The 16,943-nt window shown below is 38.3% G+C and overlaps 1 protein-coding gene across 6 annotated transcripts in view; it reads right to left on the bottom strand.

Annotated features, from left to right (window-relative positions):
* Positions 1-16,943, bottom strand: part of farp1 (FERM, RhoGEF (ARHGEF) and pleckstrin domain protein 1 (chondrocyte-derived)) — a 324,746-nt gene that overhangs the window by 136,381 nt on the left and 171,422 nt on the right. For all 6 annotated transcript variants that reach the window (XR_005632704.1, XM_039745424.1, XM_039745426.1 and 3 more), the window contains exon 3: positions 6,486-6,590. Coding sequence is in view for 5 of the 6 variants with exons in the window: in XM_039745424.1 (XP_039601358.1) it covers positions 6,486-6,590 (105 nt within the window). In the remaining variant the exon portion in view is untranslated. The remainder of the gene's footprint in view (positions 1-6,485; positions 6,591-16,943) is intronic.

Raw genomic sequence — 16,943 nt, 5'->3', positions numbered from 1 at the left:
AGAAACCACTGTATCTATAATTCTTGACAAAAATGGAAGGTTAGAAATAGGCCTATAGTTTCAAAGAGCTGTAGAATCAATAGTGGGCTTCTTCAGCAGAGGCTGAACAACTGCAAGTCTAAAGTTGTCTGGCATCATACCAGATTTTAGACAGTTGTTAATAATAGCTACAACTATTAGACTAATAGCTCTGAAAGTAACACTGGCTTTTACCTTGGCTCTCCTTAACTTTAATGGTGCGACCACATCCAGAGTATCCTTACAAGTGACATCTAGTAATATCTGAACACACAGAGAGGACTTCTAACAAAAAGGATAAATGAAACTCAGAGAAAATATCACAGAACTGCCACGCTGTGTCAGCATTTATACTGTGTGAATGGCACTGTGGTTTAGTAAAATAGATGGGCAGACAGAAAAACTTAATTTCAAAAACAACTGCAAAGTGATCAGAAATGCTGGCATCAGAGATCTCCAGGGGCCTCATGTATAATGCCGTGCGTAGAACTCACACTATAACATGGCGTAAGCACAAAAGTGGGAATGTGCGTATGCACAGAAAAATCCAGATGCATAAATCTGTGCGTACGCAAACCTCCACGTTCTTCCACTACATAAATCCCGGTCAGCGTGAAAAGTAACGCACATGCACGCGCTTGCTGTCCCGCTCCAGCTTCTCCCAGAATTATGCCTCTTTAAATATGTAAATCAATACACACACTAATATTTCATTGGACCGCCTTTAGCTTTGATTATGGCATGCATTCGCTGTGGCATTGTTTCGATAAGCTTCTGCAGTGTCACAAGATTTAGTTTCATCCAGTGTTGCATTAATTTTTCACCAAGATCTTGCATTGATGATGGTCTGATCGCTGCGCAAAGCCTTCTCCAGCACATCCCAAAGATTCTAAATGGGGTTAAGGTCTGGACTCTGTGGTGGCCAATCCATGTGTGAAAATGATATCTAATGCTCCCTGAACCACTCTTTCACAATTTGAGCCTGATGAATCCTGGCATTGTCATCTTGGAATATGCCTGTGTCATCAGGGAAGAAAAAATCCATTGATGGAATAACCTGGTCATTCAGTATATTCAGGTATTCAGATGACCTCATTCTTGGAACACATACTGTTGCTAAACATAGACCTGACCAACTGCAGCAACCCCAGATCATAGCACTGCCCCCACAGGCTTGTATAGTAGGCATTAGGCATGATGGGTGCATCACTTCATCTGCCTTTCTTCTTACCCTGATGCACCCATCACTCTGGAACAGGGTAAATCTGGACTCATCAGACCACATGACCTTCTTCCATTGTTCCAGAGTCCAATCTTTATGTTCCCTAGCAAAATAAAAGCCTTTTTTTCCGGTTTGCCTCACTGATTAGTGGTTTTCTTACGGCTACACAGCTGCTCAGTCCCAATCCCTTGAGTTCCCTTTGCATTGTGCGTGTGGAAATGCTCTTACTTTCACTATTAAACACAGACCTGAGTTCTAATTTTGGTTTTCTTCGATTTGATTTCACCAAACGTTTAAGTGATCGCCGATCACGATCATTCAGGATTTTTTTCCGTCCACATTTCTTCCTCGAAGACGATAGGTCCCTATTATCCTTCCAGTTTTTCATAATGCGTTGGAGAGTTCTTAACCCAATTTTAGTAGTTTCTGCAATCTCCTTAGATGTTTTCTCTGCTTGATCCATGCTAATGATTTGGCCCTTCTCAAACAGACTAACATCTTTTCCACGACATGTGTCTTTCGACATGGTTGTTTAAGAAATGAGAAGCAACTCATTGCACCAGTTGGGGTTAAATAACTTGTTGCCAGCTGAAAGATAATCGCCCATGCAGTAATTATCCAATAGGAGGCTCGTACCTATTTGCTTAGTTAAATCCAGGTGGCGACTTTTTTTTTTGGCCAGGCAGTGTATATAGCTGTTGAGCTCAGCCTTCTGTGAAAAGACAATGGGAAAAGCACGGGGGAAAATATAAGAATTTCAGCGAATACCAAGTGGAGGCAAGGAAAAACGTACTATTTGTTGGTTTAAACAGTGGTATAATCAACAAAAGGAAGTTGATCGAGTGACAGAGTGTGAGAGAAACTCGAAAGGTCAAGTTCACAAAGTCACACAGTGACTTAAGTAAAAAAGAAGTCACATATCAAAATCGCCGTGAAAAGGTGAGTCGTAGCCCAGCGCCATATGTCATATGAAAGCTTATTAGGGTACAGATAAAAAAAAAATTAGGCACACAATGTGGAAAAAAGCACGAAATGTCAACTTTAATCTTGAAATTTCCACTTTATTCACATAGTTTATTTTGTCATTAAAGTAGAACATCATAAAATTCATCTTAAAATCGTTTAATTTACTAGTATTTCAAATCCCATCGTAACTAAAGTAGCACGTTAAATGCTTTGTTTTGTATTTGATCTTCTATGTGCTCAGTGTGTGTGAATCACTACGTGCTTCCGGGTTTTCTCTTCCTCTGTCAGGACACAGAATCCATTACATTCGTGATATTACAGCTCTCTGAATAATTAAAATACTGAGATGTATACGTGATATAATTTTCATGATGACAGGAGTTAAACATGGGAACATGGTGGCATAGTGATTGTTCATGTCAATGAAATAATTTATTGTAGCAGTACTGTCTCTTTCAAATGTACTAACCCCCAATTCCTGTCCTTACTTTTCTTTCTCCAAATACCCAATCGCCAAACAATCAGCTCCATAATAAGATATTAAGCAATCTGTAAGCTTAGAACGCCGATTCTTCAAAACTTTTAAAGAACATTGAAATATCTTCGTAGTACATGTTTAATTATTCTATTCATCTATCCTTCCAGTGTTGCGCCAGCACAAGCAAGAATACAGTACGAGGCAGGAACAATCCGTGAATGGAGCGCGAGCTCCTAGCTAGCGCTGTGGCACAGTGTCATGGTATGTTTAATTATTAACAATATAGATTACTGCGGTGGGCTGGCGCCCTGCCCGGGGTTTGTTTCCTGCCTTGCGCCCTGTGTTGGCTGGGATTGGCTCCAATATAGATTATTTAAATGAATTTAACATTTTATCTGTACAATATAATAAACATATTTTGCTGCATTTCATCTTAAAAATAATATCGTCATCATATGTAAATATGCACTTTAATAAGTGGCTCAGGTTGTGCAATATTATAACTGTAGTGCAAGTTTACAGAGAGATAATTCTACTTATAAGTATAAACAGTTCTACAAGGAGCACTTGATTGAGTGCGTTTATAGTTCTTGGGATGAAACTGTTTCTGAACTGCGAGGTCTGTACAAGAAAAGGTTTAAAACGTTTGCTGTGTGAAAGTTAGGCAGCGTGTGCTTGATGCTGTATACCGATAATTCTCTTTCTCAGATTCTGTAGATCTTTGATTTCCCACTCAGATACAGTGATATAAATACTGTGAGTGCTGCACTGAGAGTAATATGAAAAAAGCTGAAAGAAGAAGAAGAGGAATAATGTGCAGTGAGAGTAACAACGCTAAAGCAGCTATTGCATTTAGAATAGTTTGACCATTCCGTGGACAATTATGTTGTTACTGGTTAATTACAATCAGATGCATTAAACTAATAAACAATATGCGGTTAATTTCAGTGTATTCATAAAGCCGCGTTAGGGATGTGGATCTGAAAAAGAAAGGATAACCACACAGGAACAGTAGCACTGCTTTGACACTAGGTGCTGCAAGTCTGCAAAACCAAGCAGAGAATTTGCGTACGCCAGGGTATGAGGTACTGTGGAAATGTGCATGGCTTTACGCCAAGTTTAGGTCTTATACATCATAAACCAGTGCACACAGTACAGGATTTGTAAGATCAATTTAAATTGCTGAGCCTCTAAACTGCAGAAATTGTCTACAGTCATAAGTCTACATTTAAAACATATTCTGAAAAACTGTAGCAAGCCAACCTCCTTGACCAGTGATTCTAGCTGAGCTAAATAAGTTATAATCAGAAAGAGAAAGATCATGGACATAAACAGAGTTGCCAACACTTAACCAAGTCTTTGACATAAACAGAAAGTCCAGATTTCGGAGAATAAAAAAGTAATTTAAAATAAAAATGTATTGGCTATGGACCGAACGTTTATTGAGGCCAACTTGATGAAGCCTTTTGAAGGTGTTTCGCTGTTTCTTTGATTGGACTTTATCATACGTAACTATTTAAGTGAGTGAAGGTTATCAAAGTCAACTCCTCCACCCCTCGCACTTGATCCACTGAGAGAATATCCAGGAGCAGAACAGATGGTAAGAATTAAACTGACAGTCAGGAAACTGGAGGGCGTACTCCGGCACAGCCTCCGACGAGATTCGCTATGTACATAGCAGAGACATCATATAATTCTTTGTGCAATGCAGTAATTATATATGATTATGTATGTGATTGATGGGTGAACACTTCGTGAAAGACACAGTTGTCCAAATGGAGTGGGTTTGAGGATACGACTGTGAGTGAATGAAAAGATGAAACTCTGGAGAGAGCAACATACAATTGTCTGTGACTGAAAACTGGTTTTGGCAGATACAGGCATACCTTTTTGAAAGTTTGGCCCTGTGCCTTATTAATTGTCATTGCAAAGGCCAATCTAACAGGAAATTGTCTTTGTGTAAAAGTAAAAGGCAAATTTGAATCTGATGGGGTCAGGGAAATCCGGGGAATAAGGACAGTTTGTGAGGTAGCAGCTGCGATAGTTTTACACTTCAGTACATTGCGGTGAACGCTGGTAACAGGCAGGCGGGCGGGCAGCTGGGCAAGCCAACAAAAATACTATGCTCTTAGTATGGTATGAATTAGGTTTTTGTAGACTAAGGTTTTCCCTGTTCCTGCAGGACCATCTAAGAAGAAGCATGTTTGTCGTGGATGGGAATCGCTGTATGCAGCGTGTAAAACAGTTTGCGAAGCTGGACGCAGGAGAAGGGTTAGACTTGGCGGGCGGGGCTCTGTCGTGCATATCCCATGATGCGGGAGAAGGGTTAGAGTTGGCCGGCGGGGCTCTGTTGTGCGTATCCCTATCCCATGGTCTCTGTCTTGCGTGTCATGGTCGACTTAGTATATAGAAAAGCAGCCAGAACCGAAAGGAACAATGAAAAGTCAACGTGGCTCAGAGGTGCATGTGGACTGTAGCAGAGACGAAAGCGACTGAGGCTGTGTTTGGTGAGGTGGTACGTGCGGGCACATGAGCAGGCAATGTGCATGCCTCGAGAGCAAGGGTGGACGCGGGAGGAGGGTTAGACTTGGCGGGCAGGGCTCTGTCGTGCATATACCATGACGTGGGAGGAGGGTTAGAGTTGGCGGGCGGGGCCCTGTTGTGCATATCCCATGGTCTTAGAGTTGGTGGGCGGGGATCTGCGAATTAGTGGGCGTGGCTCTTCCGTGCGTATCCCATGGTCTCTGTCTTGCGTGCCATGGTTGGCTGCTTAGTGAATTATATATAAAGATAATTGAATGATTATATACAATTATATATATTAATTGAAGGCTTTGCTGTCTTGTTACAAGCTAATGTTTGAAATCCACACTATCAAAGATCTTCTCATAAAAAATAAATTTGACATACAGGGAAGAGTTCCATTCTACCAACTGCTCAACAATGATGTGCAGTGTTGCTATCTGGTCCATGCAGGATCTATCCTTGTGAAAGCTAGCTTACCAGTCACATAACTGAGCTTCGACTTGAACATACTGCCTCTACTTGTATGTGAAAAAAACATAAGATTATCAGGTCAAGCATACAAGCACCATAAAAACCTTATCCAATATAAACTGTTTCAGAAGAGGGTTGATATAAGCCTATGATCATGTCGAGAATACAAAAAAACATTACTTTAAACTTCTGGATTGAATATTTTTGATTCCTTATGCTCTGGGAGTCTGGAATTTAATCCTGGCTTAGTCACTGTTTGGATTTTCTTGGGATCCTACATCCCAAACATAAGCTTGGTCAACTATGACATTAAATTGGCCCAGTGTGGGTGGGTTTTCTGCGATGGGGCTGTGGTAGGACCCACTACTAAATGATCACTTGGTGATTTTGTGTATTGGAACTAATTTATTATTATTAAGAAACATTTTTAAACCAGGAATGAAATATGAAGCATTAAGGATAAATATAAATTAAAAGCATAAAGGATCAAAGTAATATCCGGAACGACCAATTAGACAATGAAAAAGGCAATTTATATAACAAAAACATTAATCATTATAGTGAACTAATGGCACAAGTAATAAACACAAACATTTATCCAAAAAGAAAAAATTAAACAAATACTCAGCAAAAAAAAAAAAGAAAAAACTGAGGCTACAGTGCTTGAAGGTGTATGGGAAGTATTCTAATGCTTTGAAAATGAAATTGCAAAAGAGAGACTGCATTTTATAATTTTCATTTTCTTTTTTGCAGAAAATACCTCCCAGAGAAGGTGAATCTGAAAGTTAGATTCAATTAACTTACTCTCATCTTACGGTGGTCCTGGAACTCCATTCCAAAGTAATCCCCTTCAATCAAATTCAGGTGGATACACACTAGATCAAAAAGGATCTTCCCTGGGGCTCTTTGCTGAGAAAGTAAAAAAAAAAAAGATGTATCAGAAGGGTTCTTAGCACCAAAGATGAAAAAAACATAAAATGTTCCTTTAAGACAAACCATGTGAATGTTGAAGAAAAAAACTGAGATAATCTAACATTTTAAAGATATTGAAAACAGGTAGTTTCTAAAACCCATTTCGTTTTTTTCCCCCAGTTTTTAATATTGCTCCCAATTTAAACCTTTTAAGAGTAGTTTCTTCACCTGAAGTCCCTTATAAGAATTGTACTAAGAATCACAAAATCCTAAAACTAGGAAAACATAAATCCTCAAAAGTATATTAACTTCACAACTTTACCAATTCAAACAATAATTAAACAATACACTGTCAAAATGACATGCTAATGTAGTGAAATGTAAAATTACCCCCGTTGATTAGAGAAAACCCAACTTTTCTCTATAGCTTTCAAAAACTAATTTAACAGGACATCTGTGCCCCACCGTTGTTCCTTTAACATGCTGTCCAGGTGACTATAAAGTACGGATGTCACCATACCAGAATTTTTATATTCAATACCAATATCAGTCAAATATCGTGATAGCTGATACCTCAATACAACAGCAAACACAAAAATCCCATTTACCTAAGTGGAAAATAGATTGCCTTTTTCTGTAATAGAATATAAAATACGTAAATACTAATAGTAACAGAAAATTTTAAATTTAAATATGTAAATCAAGTAGCTGCCAGCTATCATTTAAGTAAACTAGCACTGGCATTCATAAATATGAAACTACAATCTAAGACTTGAATTTAATGTGTGATAAAAATGCCAATTCATCCAATGTAACAGGTTGTGGGTGATGTTATTATCATAGGGATAATTAAGAATGATAATCTGATTAATCTTATTATGCGCACATTCCAATTTTATTCTCTGACATTTTCTGTAAGTGAAAACACCGCATAAAATCAACATTAAAAATAACAACTCAATCACCATTATACTGTATCTGTATTGTTGAATTTGTGAATTTCAAAATACAGCAATTCAGGATATTTTCATTTAAGATGTTTTTGTAACAACATGATTTTAAAATCTTGTTTGTCAGAGAATCCTTCTGCTACCTTTCTAACATTTGCTATTGCAAGATTTATATTTACAACATTAGCTGGTAACAAAAAGCTTACTATAGAGTAATATTTAACAGATGAGTCAAAAGTATTCAAATATTAAATGTAACAAACTCCTGGGGCTGTTCAAATCTTGTCCAAATTGTAAGGCTATCTGTGTGAAATCAATCACCAATGTACCATTCAATAACCAATAAAAATGTACAACAGAGAACAAATAAAGAAACCCATACTGCACTATACACAAATGCTACTGAGTGGAACACATTTCTTATGTGCTTTTTTTTTTTAAATGCAAGGGCTTCTTGCAAGATCCCAGTAACAATGTTGATGTATTCATTCAGGATTTTTCCACAATTATTTATTTGCTGGACACATTTATCCCAAGGCAACTCGTAAAAGTGTTTATAGATATCTTGATTATTGGAATAAAGTCTGATTATGTGACATTCTCTGGGTCGCTGTAGATAAACATATGAGGAAACATGCCAGTGCCGTGGATGCCAGGGGCGATGACCCGGCCGGGCCACCTTGGAAGACTGGAAGTGGGTGTGCGCCCATCTGGGATCATGTGGGGGCTGCCTTCCTGGTTGCTTTGAGGGCCACGGGTTCAGGGCATGGAAGCTCCACCCTGTAGGGGCCCATGGTCACCGCCAGGAGGCGCCCCAATGCCTTGGGGACCTGTTGCCCCAACACTTCCACCACACCAGGAAGTACTGGGGGGAAGATTTAGGATGACACCTGGAGAGCTGCCGGGAGGACAGCTGGCACTTCCGCCACACTGGGGCGTGGCCAAGGGAGGAATGCCGGGAACACCTGGTGCTCATCCGGGAACTGGATAAAAGGGGCCGTCTCCATTCATTCAGGGCTGGAGTCGGGAGGCGGAAGGACAAAGCACAGGAGAGGTGTGGAGGCGGCCCGAAGAGAGGCATTTGTGTGGCCAGGACTGAGTATTTGGGGTGTTGTGCACTGACTGGGTCTGAGTGAACATTATTAATATTGTAAATATTGTAAATAAACGTGTGGTGAGGATTAACAACATGTCCGCCTGTCTGTATCTGGGTCAAGTCCACACCAGGTATCTTTAAAGTACAATGATCATGTATGGTTCAGTGGTCAGAAAAACAGAAAAACATTTATGGGGTGATATATACAGATAGTATACACATTTGAATTAAATATATTGATGAATGGGATTTGTGAACTAGAAAAAAGTGATATGTTTACAGTGATATTCCAATGCAAAATGGAAAAGGATGGGAGATCAAATTGACACATTTAGTACAGAAATTAAGGTTTATAGGCTGTTCTGTGTTACGCAGTTTGGAAATTGGCTATGTATATGGTGAAATGGCACAAGGAAAAAAAAAAATCAAGAAATCAACTGATGACAAGAAGAAAACAGAACTTCATATATCGTAAAAAATTACCTCAGCCTGAGGTAAATGAAAAAAGAAGCAACCTGAATATTAGCAACTGGAATGCACAGAGCCCCAAGTTATCAAATATACCTTTAAAACAATATCTAAATGACTCCAGGGAGAAAGCAAGAGGAGTTTCTACTAATTTAAAGGTCTCATCTTGGAACACTTAAGGGTGATCGTGCCAGTTTAAAAATGTACCCAGATGTCTTTTTACACAACACAATGTCTTGAGACTGTAGAAAAAATGGACAGGAGACCATCATTATTTTAATAACAGTTAAACAAGAGCAGAAAGATGGGGTAAAGGGTACAACAGTCTAGAGATGGCTTTACATTTTTAAAAACATAGTGGTAGCTGATAACATCAATGTCCTGCACTAGTTTACAAATGCCTGTGCCAAAGGTGGAACTAAATAAACTAAGAATGTGGAGACCTGAAGAGGCATTACCAAGAATACAGTATGTAATTTTGCTAGTGGACATTCTGCATATTAATGGGGGTATGATCAGATTCAATATACAAAGGTATTGGCCAGAGACTAAAGATTAATAAGAAAGGGGGACAAAGGACAGCCTTGCCCAGTACCCTTACAAATATGAAATGGTGGAGAGATAATAGAATTGATAAATATAACATGAATGGAAGGAATAGAGACGCTTGATTATATTAATGAAATACTTCAAACCTAACACCCACAACAGAAAGGCCCAGCTCTTATTGGCAAAATTGTTCTCTCCATGTAGCGAAAGAAAGGTAGCAAGAGACAGTAACAGTAAAGTTAGACAATTAACAGTATGAAGGAGGCAGTTGATATTGTCTGCAGCATGACAAGACTACTGGAAACCTGTTCAATCAAGGTGAACTAACTTTCCAAATAGCAGTTTGTAAATGCTCATATAATTTTTCTTGGCAAATGGACTCCAAATTAAGCAATATATAAAGTGCAAAGAAAATGCTTATTTATTCTGGGTGCTTAAAAAAAACACCAAGTCCACTTTACACATCTCATAAAAGCGACTCTTCATTTGCACCTATCAATTAATTTTAAAAAGTGAACTGTATTTGCTGATGACAACAATGCCAAACAAACTGCCCATGTGAATCCATTTCTTACAGAATATTTGTCTAATAAGAAAACGTACTGATGCATTTAAAACACTCAAGCCCCAAAAGAAAACTAGACAGGAAAATGCACATAAAATCCATAAGCTATTTATATTCTTTAAATATCTTGGAAGAATTAAACAAAACTGTTTCAGGCTTGGCCAAAATTTTATTCCATTGCCATAGATTGATGCTTTTATGAATATAAACCTTTTCCTGAAGTAAATGGCACATTCTTTGTTCAAAATGGCTTTGTAACCCAGAAGCCTAATAGCTTAATTAGAACCCTTAAGGAATCAGCCAGACTTCATAAAGCTATTGGGAAGGCACGCCTTTAATAATGTACCATTTGTGGATAATGGCTCTTTCTTATCAAAAGTTAGATTTTACTATGTACAAAACATAACAGCAATTTTCCGGTCTGCAGCTCATGACATATTCTTTAGATTTTTTTTTTTTAAACAATATAGCAGGGATGCACTACAATCATCTGCAACTCAATACCTATACATGAGTTCTACAGCAAGTTAGTTTTCAAAAATACAGTAACACTGTCAGAAAAAAAAAGAGAGATACTGAATTTCCAAAAATAAATTAGTTTATTCTCTGTGTGATTTTTACCAAATGCTAGCTAATTAGAAAGGTTGTACTTACACTATGACCTGGATCTACATCCACCCTTAGGAAGCCTAATAATTTCCTAGCATGCACTACAAACTTCTGTTGATTTACGTCAGGTTATCACTTCAATGTAAACCTATTTACATACTGTATATGCATTCTCAATCCAGTTTAATACAATGTGAAGTGTTCAGGGGCTGTGGCTATACAAGAAGCATTGAATGGAAGGCAGGATTCAACTTGGAAGGAGCAACAGTCCATTGTAGGACTCACCTTTCACCTACACCAGCACAAACACATGACCAACTGAACATGTTTTATGGAAGCGAAGGCAAAACAAGTAAGCAGCAAAATAAGATACTGCTCTTGTACCAGGAGCTTGTCCAGCATCCAAGGTGTGATTCAGGGTAGAATTTAAAATACTCTCCAAGAAAGACTTAATAGTGTCACAGATAGAGAGACCTGGACTCATAGTAGTACACTCTACAGTAGTGGTTCTCAACTGGTCTGGCTTTGGGACCCACCATCACCCCTTAATGACACTCCATAACCCAAAATTTTCTTTTTGAACCTGAGATAGTAGAGGAGAATATCACAGTATGTCAACACAAATAAACTGATAAACCTAATAATAAACCAAAAGGACCAGCAAGTGGTGATGCCAGAGAGGGAAATATTCCCTTTTACACTCAATTAGCTGCATTTTAATTATAACCAAAATTCTTCAGTACTACTGTTAAAAACTCTTCAGTAACTGTTTTAACAGACTCAACAATGCTTTCATGTACACACATGAAATAAAAAAGTGCAACTACTGAGAAGTATTTACAAAAAAACTAAAATTATGTAGTTTTATCAGAGAATCCTCACTCATTGAATCTATGACAACCAACACTGCACTATGGAAAAAAATCAGTTTCTTCATCAGTTTTTTTTTTAACAGAGAAATAAATTAAACAAAGAGTGAAGTTCAAAAGGATTCAAGTATACTAAATGTAATTTTCTTCTGATTACCTTATCAGTATGTAAATGGTGAAAACATTGTGCTTTGAATAAAATTAAGCAACACTCACCTTAGGTGTAACACTGACATTATAGACCTGAGTTTGGACGAATTAATGGGAGCACTGGGCATGATTTTTGCTCCTGACAAGAGTCTCAAAGTCTTGAGTTACAGTAGACAAAGCAACTCTGAGGTCAAGCTCAATGTCCAAGCTGTCCAGTGTCAAGCTGAACCAGAGCTGAGAATCCACACTCACAGAGATAGGTAGTGCTGAAAGGTAGCAGGATTTTTACTGCCCGAGTGGCAAAACAAGGAAACTCGCTCATCACAGTGCTGCACCAGAACTGGGAAAGGCCTCCATGAATTTCTTTTTTAGCGTGCGGTCACATGATACAGTAGCTCTACCAGCTGACTCTCTTTGTTGCTTGGCATGTGACGCTTTCCATGTCGATTCCAAATGGGTCGCATATCCAGTCATCATCCGTCTGTTTCTCAGGAAAGTAGTCATTAAACCGCTCAAGAAGTTTATTCAGATGTGTCATAAGTTCTTTTTTTTTGAAAGCATTGAATTTGTCATACTGCTGAAAAATGTTGTGCCCCCTCCCCAGCACAGACACATATAATGTGTTTAATTGTTCAAACACATCACCAAGGTAAGCAACATGTGCGAGCCACACACTGTTGCTAAACAGGTCTGCAAGAGGTGAATTGTTCTGGGCAAGAAAAGCTGTGATTTCAGCTCGTAGTTCATAAAAATGGGGCAGTACCTTTCCACTCAAAAGCGGCATGATACAACACCTGCACATTCTCACTACCAAGATCTTGGCACAGTTTCTGAAAACATTGGGTGTTCTTTGCACTCCATTTAATTTAGTTTACCTCTTGGATGACATCTTTTAATGTTCCATGAAGCACTGGTACCATATCCTTTACTGCCAGGGCCTCCCGACGTAAAAAACAATGGTTCCAAGTTGCATTCGGAGCTTTTTCAAGTAATCTCCACAAGACTCCTAAGTTTTTTCCGGTCATGGAGGCAGCGCCATCAGTTGTGATACCAACACACATGTCCCAGCTTAGGCCCACTGAACACAAATACAAATCCACAGAGCTGAAAATGTCCTCTGCAGTCATAGTAGTAAGGAGATCTCTTGTGCAGAGAAATTGTTCCTGTAAGTCCCTGTCCCACACATGTCTCACGTAAACGAGTAAAACTGCTTTGTTTGTTATATCTGTGGATTCGTCCATTTGTAAGGCAAAATGACCACTTGCCTTAATCCGAGCTGTGGTCTGTTCTTTGATGTCATCCGACATGTCTTCAATTCGCCTACTAAAGTGTAATTTGACAGAGGTATAGTTTTTAGTTTATCTGCAGCGGATTGATCCAACTATCTGACCATGTCCATGGCTGCAGGTAAGATTAGGTCCTCTGCAATGCTGTGGGGCTTACAGTATTTAACTTTGCAAAACGATGTGCCACCAGGTAAGATGCACGGAGTGCCTGTTTTTGCTTCGAGCACAAAGAAGTAAGACACTCAGGTCTTGAAGTCATCTTTTGAAGTACTCAACAGGTTTATCTTTGAGATAATGGTGTTTTGTTTCCAAATGCCGCTTCAGTTTTGACGGCTTCATGCTTTCACATGCCAACACCTCGCTGCACAAAACACACTGTGGTTTTTATCCTCCTCCGAAAAACTATATCCTTATATATTGTATAATTTGATATTATCAGTATGTATGGTGTTCATGTCAATACCTCGACTCAATACAAATTAGAACCATGCAATGGGATTCTGCCTCTGTAGTTAGAACAGAACGTGGCAAACGCGAATGCAGTATTGCATGATTGGCTAAGAATATTCAAATGCTTCAGAGACGATGCTGGACGGCCAAGTATAGTAAGTCGGTGTTGGTTCGAGCAGTAAGTTCGGTTGGTTTTTGGAATGTTGGTTTGGTGGGGCGTACTTTCCAGGACTAACATCGTCGACTGACCCTTCGACAGCTTCGGAACCGTAAGTAATTTAGAACATATCGCCATTTGCTTGGTACGTCGAAATCTATCTTTGGGCAGTTCGGTTTTGGTATCCGTCCTTCTGACATATATTGACAACCTGAGTAATGACGGCTGGGTATTAACAATGGTCACTGTTTAAATTTTAGCCGATCTCAGATCTAAAATGACCACACCAACATAATTATTACTCCGACTCCGATTAGAGTCGTAAAATACGGTTTGTTTTAAAAATTTGTTTGCCGGAAAAAATCAAATAAGGTGCGCCGAAGGGCTGAGTTCACGTTTCGCAACCCTGTTTAAACAGGAAGCTCTTCATTAAGTCAGTCGAAAAGGTATATTTTAAGCACAAATCAGTGCCATGATGATAAAATTATTTCAAGGACTTAAAAAAACAAATTATTATTTGCAGAGAAAGTATGGATTTCACAAAGATAGAATTTGCTGCCAGATTTGATCGGGCTCCCATTCACTAGTCTAATATATTCTGCAATTTACCTGCGTTTCACCATACTCAATTGGCATATATAAACAAAGTTTGCGGGTTTTTTTTCTATGGTGTGAAATGAAGGTTGTCAACTCGCATTACCGGATATTATCGTCACCTACTGTTAAGAAGTGTGAACAGACGGCACTCCGTTTATTTTTTTCTTAACATTTTTTACTCACTGAAAATGGGTTTGCAACCCACCAGTTGAGAATCTCTGCTCTAGATAACATAAATTGGGTAAAATAAAACATACAACACAGCTTAGACCTATTAAATGATTTAGATACTTATTGAGAAACAGGCCTTAACTTCGGTACTGTACTGATTTTTTCTATGCCATTTGAAAATTATTATTTCACTTCAGTTGTGTCTACTCTGTCACCATAACATTATCACAACAGTATGAGATAAGTGTGACTTCTTAGCTAAGTCCACATATTTTCCCACCTACATGTGCCATTTGGTTTACAGCAATCATGGAAAAATAATGTGTTAGCACAAATATAACAAATACTCCAAATAAGCAAAGGATATATGGTAAAATCTCTTAAGTCTCTTGTTCCCTTATGCTTGTTTTTTTTTAAAGCAATACACATGTACTAGAATGCATTTATGTTTGTGTCTACAATTATCCACTTATTTTCTGAACTCATTTATTCCGATAAAGGGCCACGGAAGGCATAAACCAACATAACATCAGTAGATTGAATTTGCATACTTACACAGCAATATACAGCCCCTTTCTAACAGGGCCAATTTAGAATCACCATTTGACCTTACATATTGTATATGATATTGGGATATGGACATACTCAGAGGAAAATATTAACACTTTGAGAATATAACAATGGATTTATAATGAAAATACTGGATAAGGTGTTAGCTGTCTCTCACTATAATCTATATTATCACCCTTAAAAGATTGTATTTGATGACATTCTGGAAAAATGCAAACAATTCTGTCTCCTTTTCTCTTTACTCTGTAAACGTATGTGTACATATATACACACACACATATACTATGGGGTGCCAAACAGGCAAATACATTGATTTTCTGAATATATAAAGTCGGTGTCAGAATATATAAAGTCAAAACTTGAATATATAAAGTCAGCGTCGGTATATATAAAGTCAAAACTTGTTTCTGAATATATAAAGTCAAAAGTTGAACATATAAAGTCATCGCTGGAATATATAAAGTCAAAACCTGAATATATAAAGTCAGCGACGGAATTTATAAAGTCATTCCTGATTATATAAAGTCAACATCGGAGTATATAAACTCATTCCTGAATATATAATGTCAAAGTATATTGATTGAAACGACTCTGAACTGAACTAAGTTAACAAAAACGTATTCAGAAAAATAAATTAAAAAAACACTGTTCGGTTAATGTTTTGAAAATGATGCATGTGCCCTGCCCAGGATTGGTTCCTGCCTTGCACCCAGTGTTGGCTGGGATTGGCTCCAGCAGACCGCCGTGACCCTGTGGTCGGATTGAACGGGTTGGGAAATGGATGGATATTCCAGCTCTGACTTTGTATATTGAAGTTTTAACTTTATATATTCAGAAACAAGTTTTGACTGTATTTATTCCGACAGTGACTTTATATAATCAAGTTTTGACTTTATATATTCGGGAATGACTTTATATATACAAGTTTTGACTTTATATAGTTAAATTTAGTCATCACTGCATAACTTTTTCTTTACCATAGAAATTTAAAGACTAAATTCAACTTCCATTCCTACCAAAGATATTTCTGGCGACTAAATAGAACCTACTTATATCCAAATTCGAGCTATTGAGCTGTCGACTGCCTGCCTGCCTGCCTGCCTGAATAAGTCATCCTCGCTTCGCTCTTACTTTTTTACCGTTCATTTAATCATGGCTAGTGGCGGAAAAATTATAAAATGGAAGGAGGATTACACTGAGTATGGCTTTACCAAAACAATTATTGATGGCGAATCGATTATTCATAAAGCTTGAATTGGTGATCTGTTTTTCTGTGTTAACCTCATATTTTTTCATACTTCTTCTCAAACCAAGGGGTGCGCGAGGGTAAAATGAATCGGGAAGCGCTGATCAATGTAATCGGTGTACCAGGAAATCATGCATTGACAGAAGTTCCCCTTTGTTTGGAATGCAAAGTGTGATTAAATGCATTATTTTTAGGGCGTTATGGAGCACATGCATCGAAGATTCTCAGCTGTGCTTGTGCTAAGAAAAGGAAACATTTTAAAAATAACGTAACAATCAATGTAACCTTTTGTAAGTAGTGCCTGGAGGATTCAGTGTGGAGAAACTCTAGAGACAGCGTGTGTATTAACTTGTGGATTTTTCTGTGAGTATTTGGTGGCAGCGTCACAAAGTTGGTTCCTCACGACGGCGTTAGCTGCAGAGCTCAGCTCATAACGAAATGAGGTGAATGGGAGGGGAGATGATGACGTGACTCCCCCACCCGCCTTAACTGTCAATCCCCCACAAACACAGTCTCTCGGAATTTGCATAAGCACAGCCCTTCACCTGCAATTTTAACTTAGTTACAAAGTGATCAAAACTCTCGTTTATATCCTGCGTCCTCTCATTAAACTTGTA

This window comes from Polypterus senegalus, chromosome 2 (assembly GCF_016835505.1).
Source record: "Polypterus senegalus isolate Bchr_013 chromosome 2, ASM1683550v1, whole genome shotgun sequence".
Taxonomy (NCBI): Eukaryota; Metazoa; Chordata; class Cladistia; order Polypteriformes; family Polypteridae; genus Polypterus; species Polypterus senegalus.
Note: the sequence above shows the minus strand (reverse complement) of the source record. Positions and strands in the feature narration are given on the sequence as shown.